This window comes from Thamnophis sirtalis, unplaced genomic scaffold (assembly GCF_051295495.1).
Source record: "Thamnophis sirtalis isolate CommonGarterSnake01/CBP01778 unplaced genomic scaffold, rThaSir2_p1.2 scaffold_5, whole genome shotgun sequence".
NCBI classification, from domain to species: domain Eukaryota; kingdom Metazoa; phylum Chordata; class Lepidosauria; order Squamata; family Natricidae; genus Thamnophis; species Thamnophis sirtalis.
The window spans coordinates 65489924-65503423 of record NW_028261385.1 but is presented as its reverse complement, the minus strand read 5'-3'; the positions used below and the strand labels follow the sequence as shown (position 1 = coordinate 65503423).

At 38.0% G+C, this 13500-nt stretch overlaps 2 protein-coding genes across 5 annotated transcripts in view; both read right to left on the bottom strand.

Annotated features, from left to right (window-relative positions):
* Positions 1-9455, bottom strand: part of UBQLN1 (ubiquilin 1) — a 40760-nt gene extending 31305 nt beyond the window's left edge. For both annotated transcript variants that reach the window (XR_015696714.1, XM_014072101.2), the window contains exon 1: positions 9088-9455. Coding sequence is in view for 1 of the 2 variants with exons in the window: in XM_014072101.2 (XP_013927576.1) it covers positions 9088-9252 (165 nt within the window). In the remaining variant the exon portion in view is untranslated. The remainder of the gene's footprint in view (positions 1-9087) is intronic.
* A 2238-nt stretch (positions 9456-11693) lies between these two features.
* Positions 11694-13500, bottom strand: part of GKAP1 (G kinase anchoring protein 1) — a 33657-nt gene continuing 31850 nt past the window's right edge. For all 3 annotated transcript variants that reach the window (XM_014072097.2, XM_087715946.1, XM_014072099.2), the window contains one exon: positions 11694-12052. In XM_014072097.2, coding sequence (XP_013927572.1) covers positions 12005-12052 — 48 coding nt within the window. In that variant the 3' untranslated portion in view covers positions 11694-12004. The remainder of the gene's footprint in view (positions 12053-13500) is intronic.

The window sequence follows — 13500 nt, the reverse complement described above, 5'->3', positions numbered from 1 at the left end:
GCCAATACAGAAGTTGCCAATCTAAATGAGAAAACATGCTGTGTAAATGTATTTACTGTCACAATTTAAGCAGTCCTTCAAAATGCCAAATTGTTCTTCAGCTTTAAAAATGATTAAGGATCTCTATGTCTGTGTTCTGTTCAAAAGTTAACAGTTTAGAGCCAGTTTGATCTAATGGGTTAAGATCCCAGACTAGAAACCAGGAAACTGTGTGCTAGTCCTGCCTTAAGCATGTAAGCCAGCTAGGTGACTTTGGGCCAGTCATTCTTTCACTACCAGACTCATCTTACAGGGCTATTGTTGTGGAGAAAATAGGAGGAAGGAGTATTAAGTATGTTCATTGCCTTGAGTTATTTATAACAAGTACAAAACCAGGATTTAAAATCTAAAATAAAAATTACCATTGAAAATTGGTCATTGAAACGGCTACCATTGGTCATTGAAACAGCTATGTAAAATAATGAAAATATAGTCCTCTGACATGCTAAGCAGAAGATTGGAGAGGATGTGCTTTGAATAACTGCAGCAATTATAATATTCAAGAGCACATGCATATTCCCTACAGAAATATTACTCTCTATTGGCAAGCAGATTATTATAATAGAAACTGCCATAATTTTGCAATTAAGACAATCAAATACATGACTTACTACTAGATTTAGAATTTAATTTTTCTTTCATTTGCTTTCATTTTTAAAAGGTGATAAGTAAAAAAACCTAAGCAGACATTTCAATGCTAGATTCAGTGTTTTTTTGTTATAAGTTTATACAGCATGCAGAATTCTTCTTTTAACACAGCATTTCTTTTACTTCTAACACAAACAATAGACTCATCCTACTGTAAGCAATATATGACAGCCTGGCCTCAAACCTCAAAACCAAATGTTTGCTTGTTAAAAATGAATAATATAGCCAAGCTATAATCAAGCAATATGGAGTTAGAGAGAAGGCCATAGAGAAGTGGAAATAACTTACAGTATTTTATCAGGAATCAGATGCACACATAAAAGAAAACCAAGAGAAAGGAAGAATAACATAAAAAATTGATTTGTCTGTATTCTATTTGATTTTATCTCACAATTGAAAAGAAACTTCTACAATTATGTTTTGCTGAATAGTTTTTTTTGTTGAAAATCTTATTCATTAAAGTCTAGCACTAAATGGTAATAGATTATTATATCATATAAAATAAAATGGCAATATCCAATTATTTAAAATCAAGTTGATCCTATCGACATTTACATGAAGCAACTTCAATCTAGTCCAAAGTTCCCAATTAAAAGAGCATGGATGTGAAACCTTTGTCTGCTTTGTGCATTTGTTTGCAACTTATTTTCTATAAGTAAAAATTACTTGAATATAACCTCTTCAATTTTCATGAACTCAGGGTAAATTTTTCTCAATGGAATCTGTTCACACTTTCAACTGAAAATAATTAAATAGCAAATAAAAAAAATGATATTCATCAAATGTGAACAAACCTCTCATCCTTACCTGGAATCCACAAAGGCAGTCACCAGCAATATCCATACATTATTTAAAAAAACTATCTGTCCAGGTTTCTATTAGAAAGAGAACCACTAGATTATTGGTGTCAAACTAGATCATGTCATGTGACATGTTACAATGTTTTTTACCTTTGCGGAGCCAGGGTGGGCATGGGTTGCATGTGATGCATCCGGCCGGTAGGCCACCAGTTCGACAAGCCTGCACTAGATCCTTCCCCAAATTCTTCAAACACCTGATAATAATTGGCCCAAAGAATGGAAACTTGCAGCCCTTAACCTAATTTCAAAAACTTTGGTGTCTTTGGATAGAAGGTAGAAAGGACAGATTCAACAGGCCATCCCAGACCAAAACCATCTCCAGTAAGATCTCACAAAAATCAACATTCCTGTCATTGGCCTGAACAAAACAAGGCTATCAATTAAAACACAAAACTTGCACAATAATGGTAATGAAACATATATAGGTGCATGCTCACAATGCATTGGTTGATCTAAAGTGCTGCCAACCAACATACACAAAACAATCATTATAGTATTTTCCATATCATTCAACCCTCAAAATAAGGATAAAAGGCCCAAAAGACCTACTGTGATGACCCGGGTCAAGGCACAAAGGTCACACAGCCAGCTGAGAGTTCAATTTCCCTCACACTCCCATGTTCTTGCCAAGTCCCAGAGTAAGTGTGTGTGTGTGCGCGCGCCATGCGTGCACGCGTGCACATGCACACAGTGTCTGGCTGCGCTCAATCCAGCAAAGGAAAAGAACAGGGAAATGAGTACACAAAACAAGGAACAACGAGTCCACAAAGTATGGAACAAGGTATTGAGTTGTCAATGTCAGGAACAAGACATTGAGCCCATGAAGTAAGGAAGAATCAAGCAGTCCTGCAAACCCCAAATGTCTGTACTGGCACACCAAACTCTACTAATTCAGTGTTTGTTCCCAACAAATACCCCTCCACACAGCGTGTCCTTAAATTTCAGTCCCCAGGTGTGCTTTTGAAGAGGGGTGGGGAGCTCTACTTCCAAGTCATTGGGTCGGCCTGTGCTGTTCTTGCCTTCTCCCCACACTCCGCCTGAACTCCATCTTTCATGTCCACTGCTCTCTCAGACATCCTGCTCACATTCCTCCCTAACAAGCCGTCCCAATCCTGAGGGGCTTGGGATGGCTCGGCCTGCTCCTCCCCACATTCATCCGAAGACAACAAAGCTTCCCCATTGATCTCCATCAGCTCCAGCTCCGGCTTGTCTTCCTCTGCAGATTCAGGCTTCAATGGGGGCATGACACCAGCCATTCATTGGTCAATGCCATTCTCCCCACAATAGCAGTGACAAAGATGAAACCAAATGCTTCTCCAAAGTACCCGAATAACAGTTAACCCAATTTGTCCATAAAAAGAAAATTATAGGAGATATAAATGCTTGAGTAAGCTCAAGCCACATGAGTAAAAGCTTCATAGGCAAATTCTTACGTGAACCAAATTAAAATGATGAACAACTAGCAACCTTCTCTAAGCTACAAATAATGTAGGTGATGAATACCTAATTTGAAAAATCAGCAAAGAAATGCTGGACTTGGCATTTTCCTAACAAGGAAACCAAAGCTGGGAGCCACCCAGAGTTGGCTAAAAGACAGGCAGCTATGTTGTAAAATAAATTAGATCTACTACATATTAAGAGCCATGGTGGTGTAGTGGTTAGAATGCAGTACTGTAGGCTAGTTCTGCTGGCTGCCAGTAATTTGGCAGTTCAATTCTGAGCGGCTCAAAGTTGACTCAGCCTTCCATCCTTCTGAAGTCAGTAAAATGAGAACCCAGATTGTTGGGGGCATTATGCTGACTCTGTAAACCACTTGGAGACGGCTGTAAAGCACTGTGAAGTGGTCTATACGTGTAAGTGCTATTGCTATTGGGCAATTATATGAAATTATCACAAATGTTAAAATAGTACACTGACTCAACATTGATAGTACAATGACAATAGATACAACTGTACTTAAAAATATTTTGGGGAAAAAATGGGAATCATAACCTTAGTGCTATCCCAACAATATGAATATCTCATCAGGAAACTCAAAAACTGCATAGCAGCAGCAAAAATTCAGACAATAGTTGAAAGAAGCTCTTGCATTAGCAACAGAGCAAGAGCTTAGAGAAGAGGAAGGAGGTCAAAGGAGAAAATACACTCAACAGGATTAAATTCTATAAGCAGAAATGCAAAGTGAAGCTAAAAGAAGACTATGAAAATGACTGAATTACAACTTGTGAAAAGGAGGAAGTGAGAAGCAGCATTTAAAAATGCCAGAAGGAAATGGAACAGAAAGAGGAGCCTTCAAGAAGGATAGCAGCACAATTGATAATGAATATTTGAAAAATGCAAGCATTTTCATATTATGATCTTTGCCTCAAAAAAAAAGCCATGTCCATGTTGAATATGTAAAAATTTAACAGTATCAAAAATGAGGCTTTTCATACAATTTGACAGACAATATCAGATAAGGCCAGAGGCCCACACACATCATTATCTTTAAAGTTTACAAAACTGATAAATCAACTGACCACATTCTTTAATGACTACCTAGGCACACGTGACATCTCTGACCAATGTAAATCTTCAAAGACAATTCTTATATTTAAAAAAGGGACTCCAAAAGTTTGCTAATTATCATCCAACATAGTTTCTCATAAGCTCTTAAGTTCATTCAAGTTATAATGATCAAAATTTGAAAAAGTTGACACTGGTTATGAAAGGAAACCAATTTTCTCAAAGGATACTCAACTATCAACAACCCCGCATAACTAGTTAATGGAACAAACAAGAGAAATCTGTGTCTCTATACTTGGTATTTGCTAACTGTCAAAAAGCATCTGATAGTATATAAATGAATGCAACCAGAAATGCATTGAGAAATCAAGATATCAATAAGTTAACCCAGTTAACAGTTAACAGCAGACGGCTTAACTGACACCACTATCTTTTACTGCCCATCAACATCCTATTACATGAAGTTATTCAACAAGTGATGCAATCTCTCTAAAGCTTTTCACAATGGATCTCAAATGAAATTTTCAGATGGCTCAACTGGGCAGATAAAGGCAAGAAGCTCATCTACCTGCAGTTTTAGCTGATGATACTGTAATCATCAGCCTCAATGTCCAAGAGGCCAAGCAGCAGCTAATTGAGTTTAGCTGCTGCTTGGTAAACAGAGCAGTTGGCTTGGAAATCACCAGGAAAAAGATTAAACACTTGCAAAATGTATTCCATGAAAAGAAACTAGAAGATGAGTTGACAAAGGATGTGAACTCCTATACTCCACATTGGCTGGGAATCAATGCCCTGCACACAGCGAACTAATAGATTTTGTACCAAAGAACTATAGCATGACTCAGCTTTAACCACATAACCACATAAACCAATCCTGTACCATGTGGAATACATCAAAGCAAGTGCAGATACTCTAACCTAAGAAAATTGGAAGTAGAGAAGCTTCAAGCAACATAGTGTAAAATAGAAAAGTGAATACTTAAGATCTTGTTCAAAGACTGAATCCAAAAAACAGACATTTAAGCCACCCGGAGTCCTTCGGGAGTGGGCGGCATACAAGACCAATAAAATCAAATCAAAATCAAACATTTGTATCAATATTTAAGGCATTGACAAAGTTGTTAGCCACCTACTGCTGAAATCAATCTTGGAATTTTTCCTTACAATAAATGATGTACTTTCTAAAGAGCACTTCTACATCATGTGTGTATATATATTGGGCATATGCAAAATAAAAAACCCACTGTCAGGTCAAAAAAAATATTCATGGAGTTAATAACTGATTAATACTCTAAATGAAGAAACTCATTTTATAAAACTACATGAATTTTTACAAATACTATACACTTGAACATGTATAGCTATAAGTATACCTTTATAAAGAGTTTTAAGTTATACCTGTATTGAACAAACAAACATAAACTTATGCATAAAGTTCAGGTATGTGCCTCCACCTGCTGCAAGCACCTTCCCTTTTGATAGTATCTACCTATATTTGAGGAACACAAGATGAAATCCTTCACTGCAAATTATGGGGTTAGCAGAATTTTGATTCTTTATGAATATAGTATTTAATCTAGTAACTATTTAACAATATTCAGATGCACAAATTTCCATTTCTATTATTCAAATTTTAAAATATACTCTGTACACAAACAATAATTATATGTAAAGTCTATCAAATATTACAACACTTTGGTTTGACTTTCCATAATCTTCAATACAATCTAACATGAAAGTTTCAGACACTAGGAAAGAAAAAATATTTTACTTTTTTAGATTAAATCATATTTATAAATTTATAATAAATTTATCATCCAATGTTTAGATGCTCAATATGTCAGTTTGTAACCCAAACATTCTGCTAATATGGGATGATTCAGTGAGATGGCAAATTAGTTGTTCTTTTTTATAGCTTTGTCTAACTGGGTTTGAAAAGCTACATTAGTTCTCAAATGAAGAAGCATAATTAGATACAATAAATATATTTCTTAGTTTAATAACTAAATTTAATCTTTGTCGTAGCCTTCCTAAAACCAGCACATTATTGTACAAAAAACATGAATCAGAATTCTGATAATAGGTATGGTTGACTACATTAAAAAACTTATTCCTTCCTGAACCAAACAGTAAGATACTATAGAAAGTCCTATTTTATTCAGAGCCATAATCTACTGTCTTTCTAATATTGGTAAAAGAGAATTTTCCATTCCTATGACAGCTTGAGGTCTTTTTGATAAAGTAGTCAAATACTATGAATACTTCTTATTCCAGTTGACAGAATGTAATAAAAACTCACCTGTAGAGTAGATAAAAAATTCTTATCTCTTCATAAATAGCATAAAATCTTAAAAATAATTTAAAAACACCCTTAGAAATTGACATGCAGTTTTCTGAACCATGCTTTCTTAATATCTTAAATTTCTTAAAGTATTTTTCAGCCATATGTAAATGATATGATTGACATATTATGCAGAAATTATAATTTAAAACGTCTTGGCACCTAAGTATACAAGAATGTAAAATAACAAATTCTGCTTTTGAAACATTTATCCAGACAAACTTATCTAACAGGAGTATTAAAGATTTCTCATAGGCATTCTGATCCCACATTTGCTTCTTTTCTTGCTGTAACTTCATACTGTATTCTTCAGATGAGTATTTGTCCCACAGATATGACAGTAACTGTATATTGTAGCCATATAGCAAAACATATACAATGAAGCAAGTCATTTAAATAAATCATGAAATTGGAAGCTTCAAAGCCAGTATGCCAGAGAAAAATAATCTATACAAATTGGTTTCTAACATCTATAAAATTATTATTTTTTAAATAGCAAAAAGTTATTACATTGGACGTAATACTTATGGCCAGTCTTCAGTTTTCAGACTAAACTTAGTTTCACTTTAATTAAATAAGCTGTTTATAAACTCATACATCCCAAATATTTCAAATTAAAAATACCTTTCAAAACTAATACTTGTGAGCAACTTGTATATTTCCTCTGAAAGTGATGATTCTTCTAAAAGTCAAATAATAAGGAATTTTGTGTCTGTTATAGAGTTTAATGTTGAGATAAAAATGAAACTCTAACTTCTCTTTTAAAGAGCAGTATGAACCAAAACTTTACTTCCAACTCCATAGCTCATGGCCCTGGACAGTTAGTAATGCAGCCCCCACAAGAGCATAAATCATTATGTGATTTATATATATATTATATATTTTACATGTGTCCCAAGATGATTTATCTTCACTCAATGTGGCCCATGCATATAATGTGGCCCAGGCAAGCCAAAAGATTAGACACTAGAATGCTAACCAGCCTATTCCTCGAAATAAAACTAGAATGATAAAAAAATATTACTGGTACAATGAATATTCAGTTTATTTAGCATCAATAAATTTCCCTTGTTTGGTAAATTTTACTCTGTTGAATACTTGTTAAATTTTGTTCACAGAAATTCTAGATTTTGCCAATAATTTCTAAATTTGTCTTTATATTACAATGATGTTTAGCTCATAAGTTTCCATCTCAAAATTGAAATTAGGCCTAATTCAAATTACAATTCCAACATACCACATTATTTTTCTCTATAGGCCAGAGCATAGTCGTGTTAACAGGTTGGCAGATAGTATGCTTAAGAGCATAATGCCACACATATATAAGTTTAAACATCTGCAATACATGGATTTTGAAATACAGGTAGTTCTCGACTGGCAACCACAATTGAGGCCAAAGTTTATGTTGCTGAGACATTTGTTAAGCGGATTTTGCTTTATTTTATGACATTTCTTGCTACAGTTAAGTGAATCACTGCAGTTGTTAAGTTAGTAATATGGTTGTTAACTGAATCTGGCTTCCCTATTGACTATTATTATCAGATGGTCAGAAAAGGTAATCACATGACCCCGGGACACTGCAATCATCCTAAATATGAGTCAGTTGACAAGCATCTGAATTTTTAATTACGTGATCATGGAGATTGTGCAATAGTTGTGTGAAGAATGATTGTGACTTTTTTCAGTGCCATTGTAACTTTGAATGTCACTAAATGAAATGTTGTAAGTCAAGGACTACTTGTATACCAAGACCATATTTCAAGAAGACCAGTACAGATAATGCACCATGTATCATTCTGTATCTACAATATGTATTACTTCTCTATCATGCATCACTTCCAGAAAGCATTCTTCTACAAAAGTAATTATGGTACATGTCAATTACTACAATTCTTCAACATGTAAATATGTAAAGAAAACAAAACCCATGTTCCAAACCAAGAGACTGTATAACCATCTACTTGTTAATGTATTGTAGAACATAGGAGCGGAATCAGACCAAAGGTCTTTTAACTCCACCGTTTCTTTCCTAGAGCTACAAGCACTCTCCCACTCCTGTCCACAGAGGCCTAAACCATCACCAGCAGCCATTTCAATAGAAGACACGGGGCTCATGTGAAGAAGTAGAAAACCAACCTGTGCTTGAAACGACTCCATACCTTCCATTGGTTTCCCATGCTAAACCCCCAAAGGCCTGCTAGCACGTGAGAGCTGTGCTCAAGACAGAAGTGAAGATTATACCACCACCCCTTTTTTTTTGTTCCTTTCTAAAGCAAAGCCTAGGTCCCTCGTTAGCATCTCCGGCCTCCAAAAATTACATCCAAGTGTTCCCATTGGTCAGCCTCCCCCTTCTCAAGAACTGGGATCTATCCAGGACACACTGACTGGGAAGTAAAAGCCCCTTGAGCCACACTTCTCTCCACAAACCCACCTGGAAGAAAAACGCTTCAGCTTCCAACTCTGAAGCCTAGTCCGTGTCCAATCCCTTTTTCCAGGCCTTCGATGAGGCAACAACCCCCGGCCCCCGCCAACAGCTGGGCCAGTGACTGTGCAGAAGCACCGCGCGCTCTCCCGGCCTTTGGGCGGCCTAGGCGCCGCCGGTAGGAGCCACCGGGTGGTCGGTGCTTCCCTCGCCGCCGAACGGTGGTACCGGCCACGCCCCTCCCCCTGCATAGCTCTGACTCCCCGCCTCACCTGCCGGATGCTGCTTGTTTCTGGCACCGCGAACTCCTCCTTCTCTTTCGGGGTTTTCACGGTGACTTTAATGATCCGCGGCTCCGATGCTGAGGCAGACGCGGCCGGGACGGGGGGATCAGTGGGGCTCTGCGGCCCAGGAGGGTTCTCGCCGCTCTCAGACATGGCGCGCGCGGGGCGGGTGGACGAACGGCGGGCCGGCCTCCTGTGCTCGTTAGCCAAGCCGCGCAGCGAATGCTGGGTAAGGTCGACCCTCTCCTCTCTCCTCACCGCCTAGCGCGCGCGCGCACCCCACCACTATAAAGGTCTCCCACTCTCGGAGAGTTCAACGGAAACAGCCCGGCTCAATAGTGGCGCCTATTGATGACGTCATGGATCGGGGAAGTTACTAGAAAAGAGGAACTGACTTGGCCGGCGCATGAGAAATCTAATAGAGGGCTACGCGCATGCGTAGAACGATACTAAGATAGTGAGAGCGCGTGCGCATTGGGCCTTTATTTTTTTACTGCGCAAACGCAGTTGAACTGAAAGGCCTAAGTTGGCATTGTTAGGTGAGCAGCTACTCTGACGTTGTCGGGAAGTACTTGCGCCGCTTGCTGACGTATTTTTTGACGACTCATGGATGGTTGTGGCGCAGTTTTTAGGGTAGCGTTTGCTTCGTGGAAAGCTTTGCAATTTTAAAAGCTAAGGGAGTGTTTCTTTAATACTCTCTCCAAGTGGCTCTGGGGGACGAACTGTATTAAAGTTTCTAAATCATTATTCATAATTATTTAAGAGCGCCCTTGAAACTTTTATTTGATTGAATATATATCGGCTCAGGAAGACGGCTGAAGGCATAACTCTCTGAAATCGGAATCCACAATGAATTGTAAAGCCAACGAGAAATTGACGCTCCAAATACAGTTTCTACTTCTCTACCCGCTTGTCCGGTGGCCAAATCTAGCTAGGATCAAATAGAACGCAGAAGGGTCTGGGGCTCTGGGCTGGGGACATCAATAATAGTGACTGGCATGTTTATTCTACCTGAAGTGTTGATTCATTTCAAAGGTTTATTGCTTGCACTTTCAGTTTACATCCCACAGTAGCAGAAAACATCTAGTGCTATTGAATTTTGGCAATTCAACTTGAAAATACTGGGGGGGGGGGGGTTAAAAATGGCAAGTTGGGGCCACAGAAATCTCATGGTCTACCTACTTCTCAGCTATTAGCAAGATAAAGAACCACTATTACACATACTGAGTAAGTTGTGCAAATCTTGAAAGACGCACTTCATTTGAAGGAAGATTGGACTGATGACCAATTTTATGTCACAACATTTCTATGAAATGCTGTGATAGCCGCTTCTAATTGATAGAGTAGTTGTGTCATTTCACTTGCCAAAATGGGTTCTGGATATACATAAACCTACATCTGTTGAAGCTGACTGACAGATCATACCCATTGCAACACTGCATGAAGATGTAACAGCTTCAATTCTAAGAGGCACTTGGGAATGCCTCTCTGAAGCAAAGAACCACATTAAGACAGAACACAGATCAACGTAATACTTTGTTTAGCTATTGTATGAACCCAACTTGTGTGGTTCAGTTTAGAATTCAAAAAACTGCACAGAATAACCCATGATTAAAATACCTATTTGTGTGGTTCAGTTTAGAATTCAAAAAAACTGGACAGAATAACCCATGATTAAAATACCTATTACCATGCATTTTAGCTAGTCCACATTTAATACACTTGAGAATCAGTCTTAAAGGTAGCATAAAACAACCGAGATCAAAATCACCTTTACATTGTCTGTACACTAAATGTATGTTTCACTAGTAAACCTAAATGTGCTTTTCGAAAAGGCAACTGGACTTTCTTGGTATTTTGCCTTGAAAGCGTTTTGCTTCTAATCCAAGAACAACAAAGACCTGGATGACAGAATCTCCACTGACATTTCTCTGGTAAAGGAAAACAATTCCACTTTGCTTCATGTGAGATTATGAGAACTAAAACCGAATTATCATTGTCTGTCTAGTTCTTTCCTGAACTATACCTAAAGAGCAGACAGCCTACTTAGCAAAATGTACTCTTTATTACCTGATATCATTGCAAGCAATAGACATCTAGTGTGGGATGAAAACTTGTTTCCTTATTTTAGGAGAGCTGAATTTCTATTGCAGCTATAAACAACTATATTCAAATGGGTTTATAAAGTACATGTTAAAACTAAAAAATAGAAAAGTTAAATGTGTATGTTATTTAAAATAGCATTTTAAAAAAATGAATTTTTAATAGATATTTTTGTCTGCACAAATAAAAGTTCAACTATTACATAAGTGACAGCTGATGGTGAAAAGATAAATAAAATTATATAGAATCTTGTTTATACTAGACTTCCAAAATATCTGTGTTGTATTAAAGTGTTTATCATTTTGCCGTTATAGCTGATTGAATTTTTTTTACAAACCCCATGCTTTGAGCTGTATCACAGTATTACCACATTCTTTTCTGTGTTATTTCTTTCCTAAGACAGCCCAAATATTATTTGTAACTGCTCATCAGTAAAACACACACACGATAAAAATAAAAATATTAAAAGGTAAAAATAACCTTGAAAGAAGAGCCATTAACTATTATTTATTTTTCAATGAAATTATACATACTAGAATAATAAAAATGACAAAATTTTGATTGATGAAAAACTAGATCTGCAGCATTAGAACACAGAGCTTTAATGTATTTCATTTCCAACTTGAAATCAGAATAGCAATATATTGAATTAACTGTTAGTTAATTAAACTGTAATCACTACCCCTTACCCCCCCCCCCCAAAAAAAACCTGCATAGTTAAGCAGCAATATAAATATACATTTCTGCAAAACCCTGAAGATCAATATTCCTCTTTCTGGCTCTAAATTTAGTATAAATGAAATCATCTGCCCTGGTCAGATTCTGAGTTTCTTTTCCCTTTTCTTCCACCCTGAAAAAACAGAAATGAAGGGATATTGAATTAATAATGATAATGAGAGGGAGTAGGAGGAGAAGAAGAAAATATAATATGTTTTTTAAACCATCTGTACAGCACCAACAGGTTTCACAAAAGCATTCTAAGGTAAATTCTCTTTTAAAAACCCTTCTAAGCTGCTGACCTTTGTGATAAAAAAATCAATCAAGAGAAGTTCAAACTACAGATTAAATTAAGACAATTTGTTCAGTGACTGTTCAAAGTTATGGTAGCACTGAACGAATGGTGCTTACAGCTGTCACCCAAAGGTATAGCTGTTGCAGTGCCCCTGCAGACATTTGATCAAAATTCAAGCACTTAGCAGCTCACTTGCATTGACAATTGCAGGGTCGATTCAACTATCCTCACCCGCTCTTTCGATCACTGTGCACACTGGCATTCCTTGATGGCAGTAGCATGGGGTTGAAGTAGAGGCCCTGGATCAGGGGTGTCAAACTCATGTCATCACAATGTCACATGATGAATCACAACTTCTTTCCCCTTTGCTAAACTGGGCATGGGCGTGGCCAGCACGTGACACAACCTGACCTAAGGCCGCAAGTTTGACAGCCCTGCTCTACGCCTTCAGCAGTCTCAGGTGGCAGCTACTGACATCTCTACTTCAACCCCACCATTGCCAAGGATTGCCATCTCAAGTGCTATGCTACAGTTAGCTATCCAGCATCACAGTCCCAGATACTCCCATATCCTGCTGAATCTCCTGCTGTGCTCCAATGACTCTGCCTTTTGTTAGTCTTGCTGCCTTGTACTCTACTGGTCCTGCATTCACTGGCCCATACTTCCTAGCTCTGTTTCCCTCAGCTGCCCTTTATCGTCTTCCACTTACTATTGATGAGGGGCACCTGGCCTAGCCCTATGCAAGCAGCAGCCAGGCATTCTTCCCGAGGTCTTTTTTCCTATTCTCAAAATAGTGTGCACTGTATTCCCCAAGTTTTGGCAGACTTCTGAGGCCTTCTAAATCCTCAACAGAAGGCTATGGCTGCCATTCTCCAAAGTGCATGGGCTGAGCATAGGATGGCAAGGCTAGTGAGCACAGGGCAGGCAGATTTGCAGTCTGGAAGGACCAGCAGAGTACATGGTGGCAAAGCCAGGAAGGTAGCACAATGAGTGGTACATAGGATGGCAAGGCCAGCAAGATCAGCAGAATAATAGAGCTAGTGGAGTGGAGGGCAGGGCAGCTAGGCAAGTGGAGGCTGCAGACTGCAAGGTGGACAAAAGGGCAGAGATGGCAGGGGAAATAGGCATGTATGAGGTAATTGAAGAGAAGACACCCTTTATCTTATTGAGCCTCAGAATTGGAAGGACCAAAGCCAGAAATAGCTTGGATTGTGATGGGTCATCCCCTACCCATTGGAATGGGGTTAATGATATAACAGGGAATACTATAATTGCCATCATTAAAT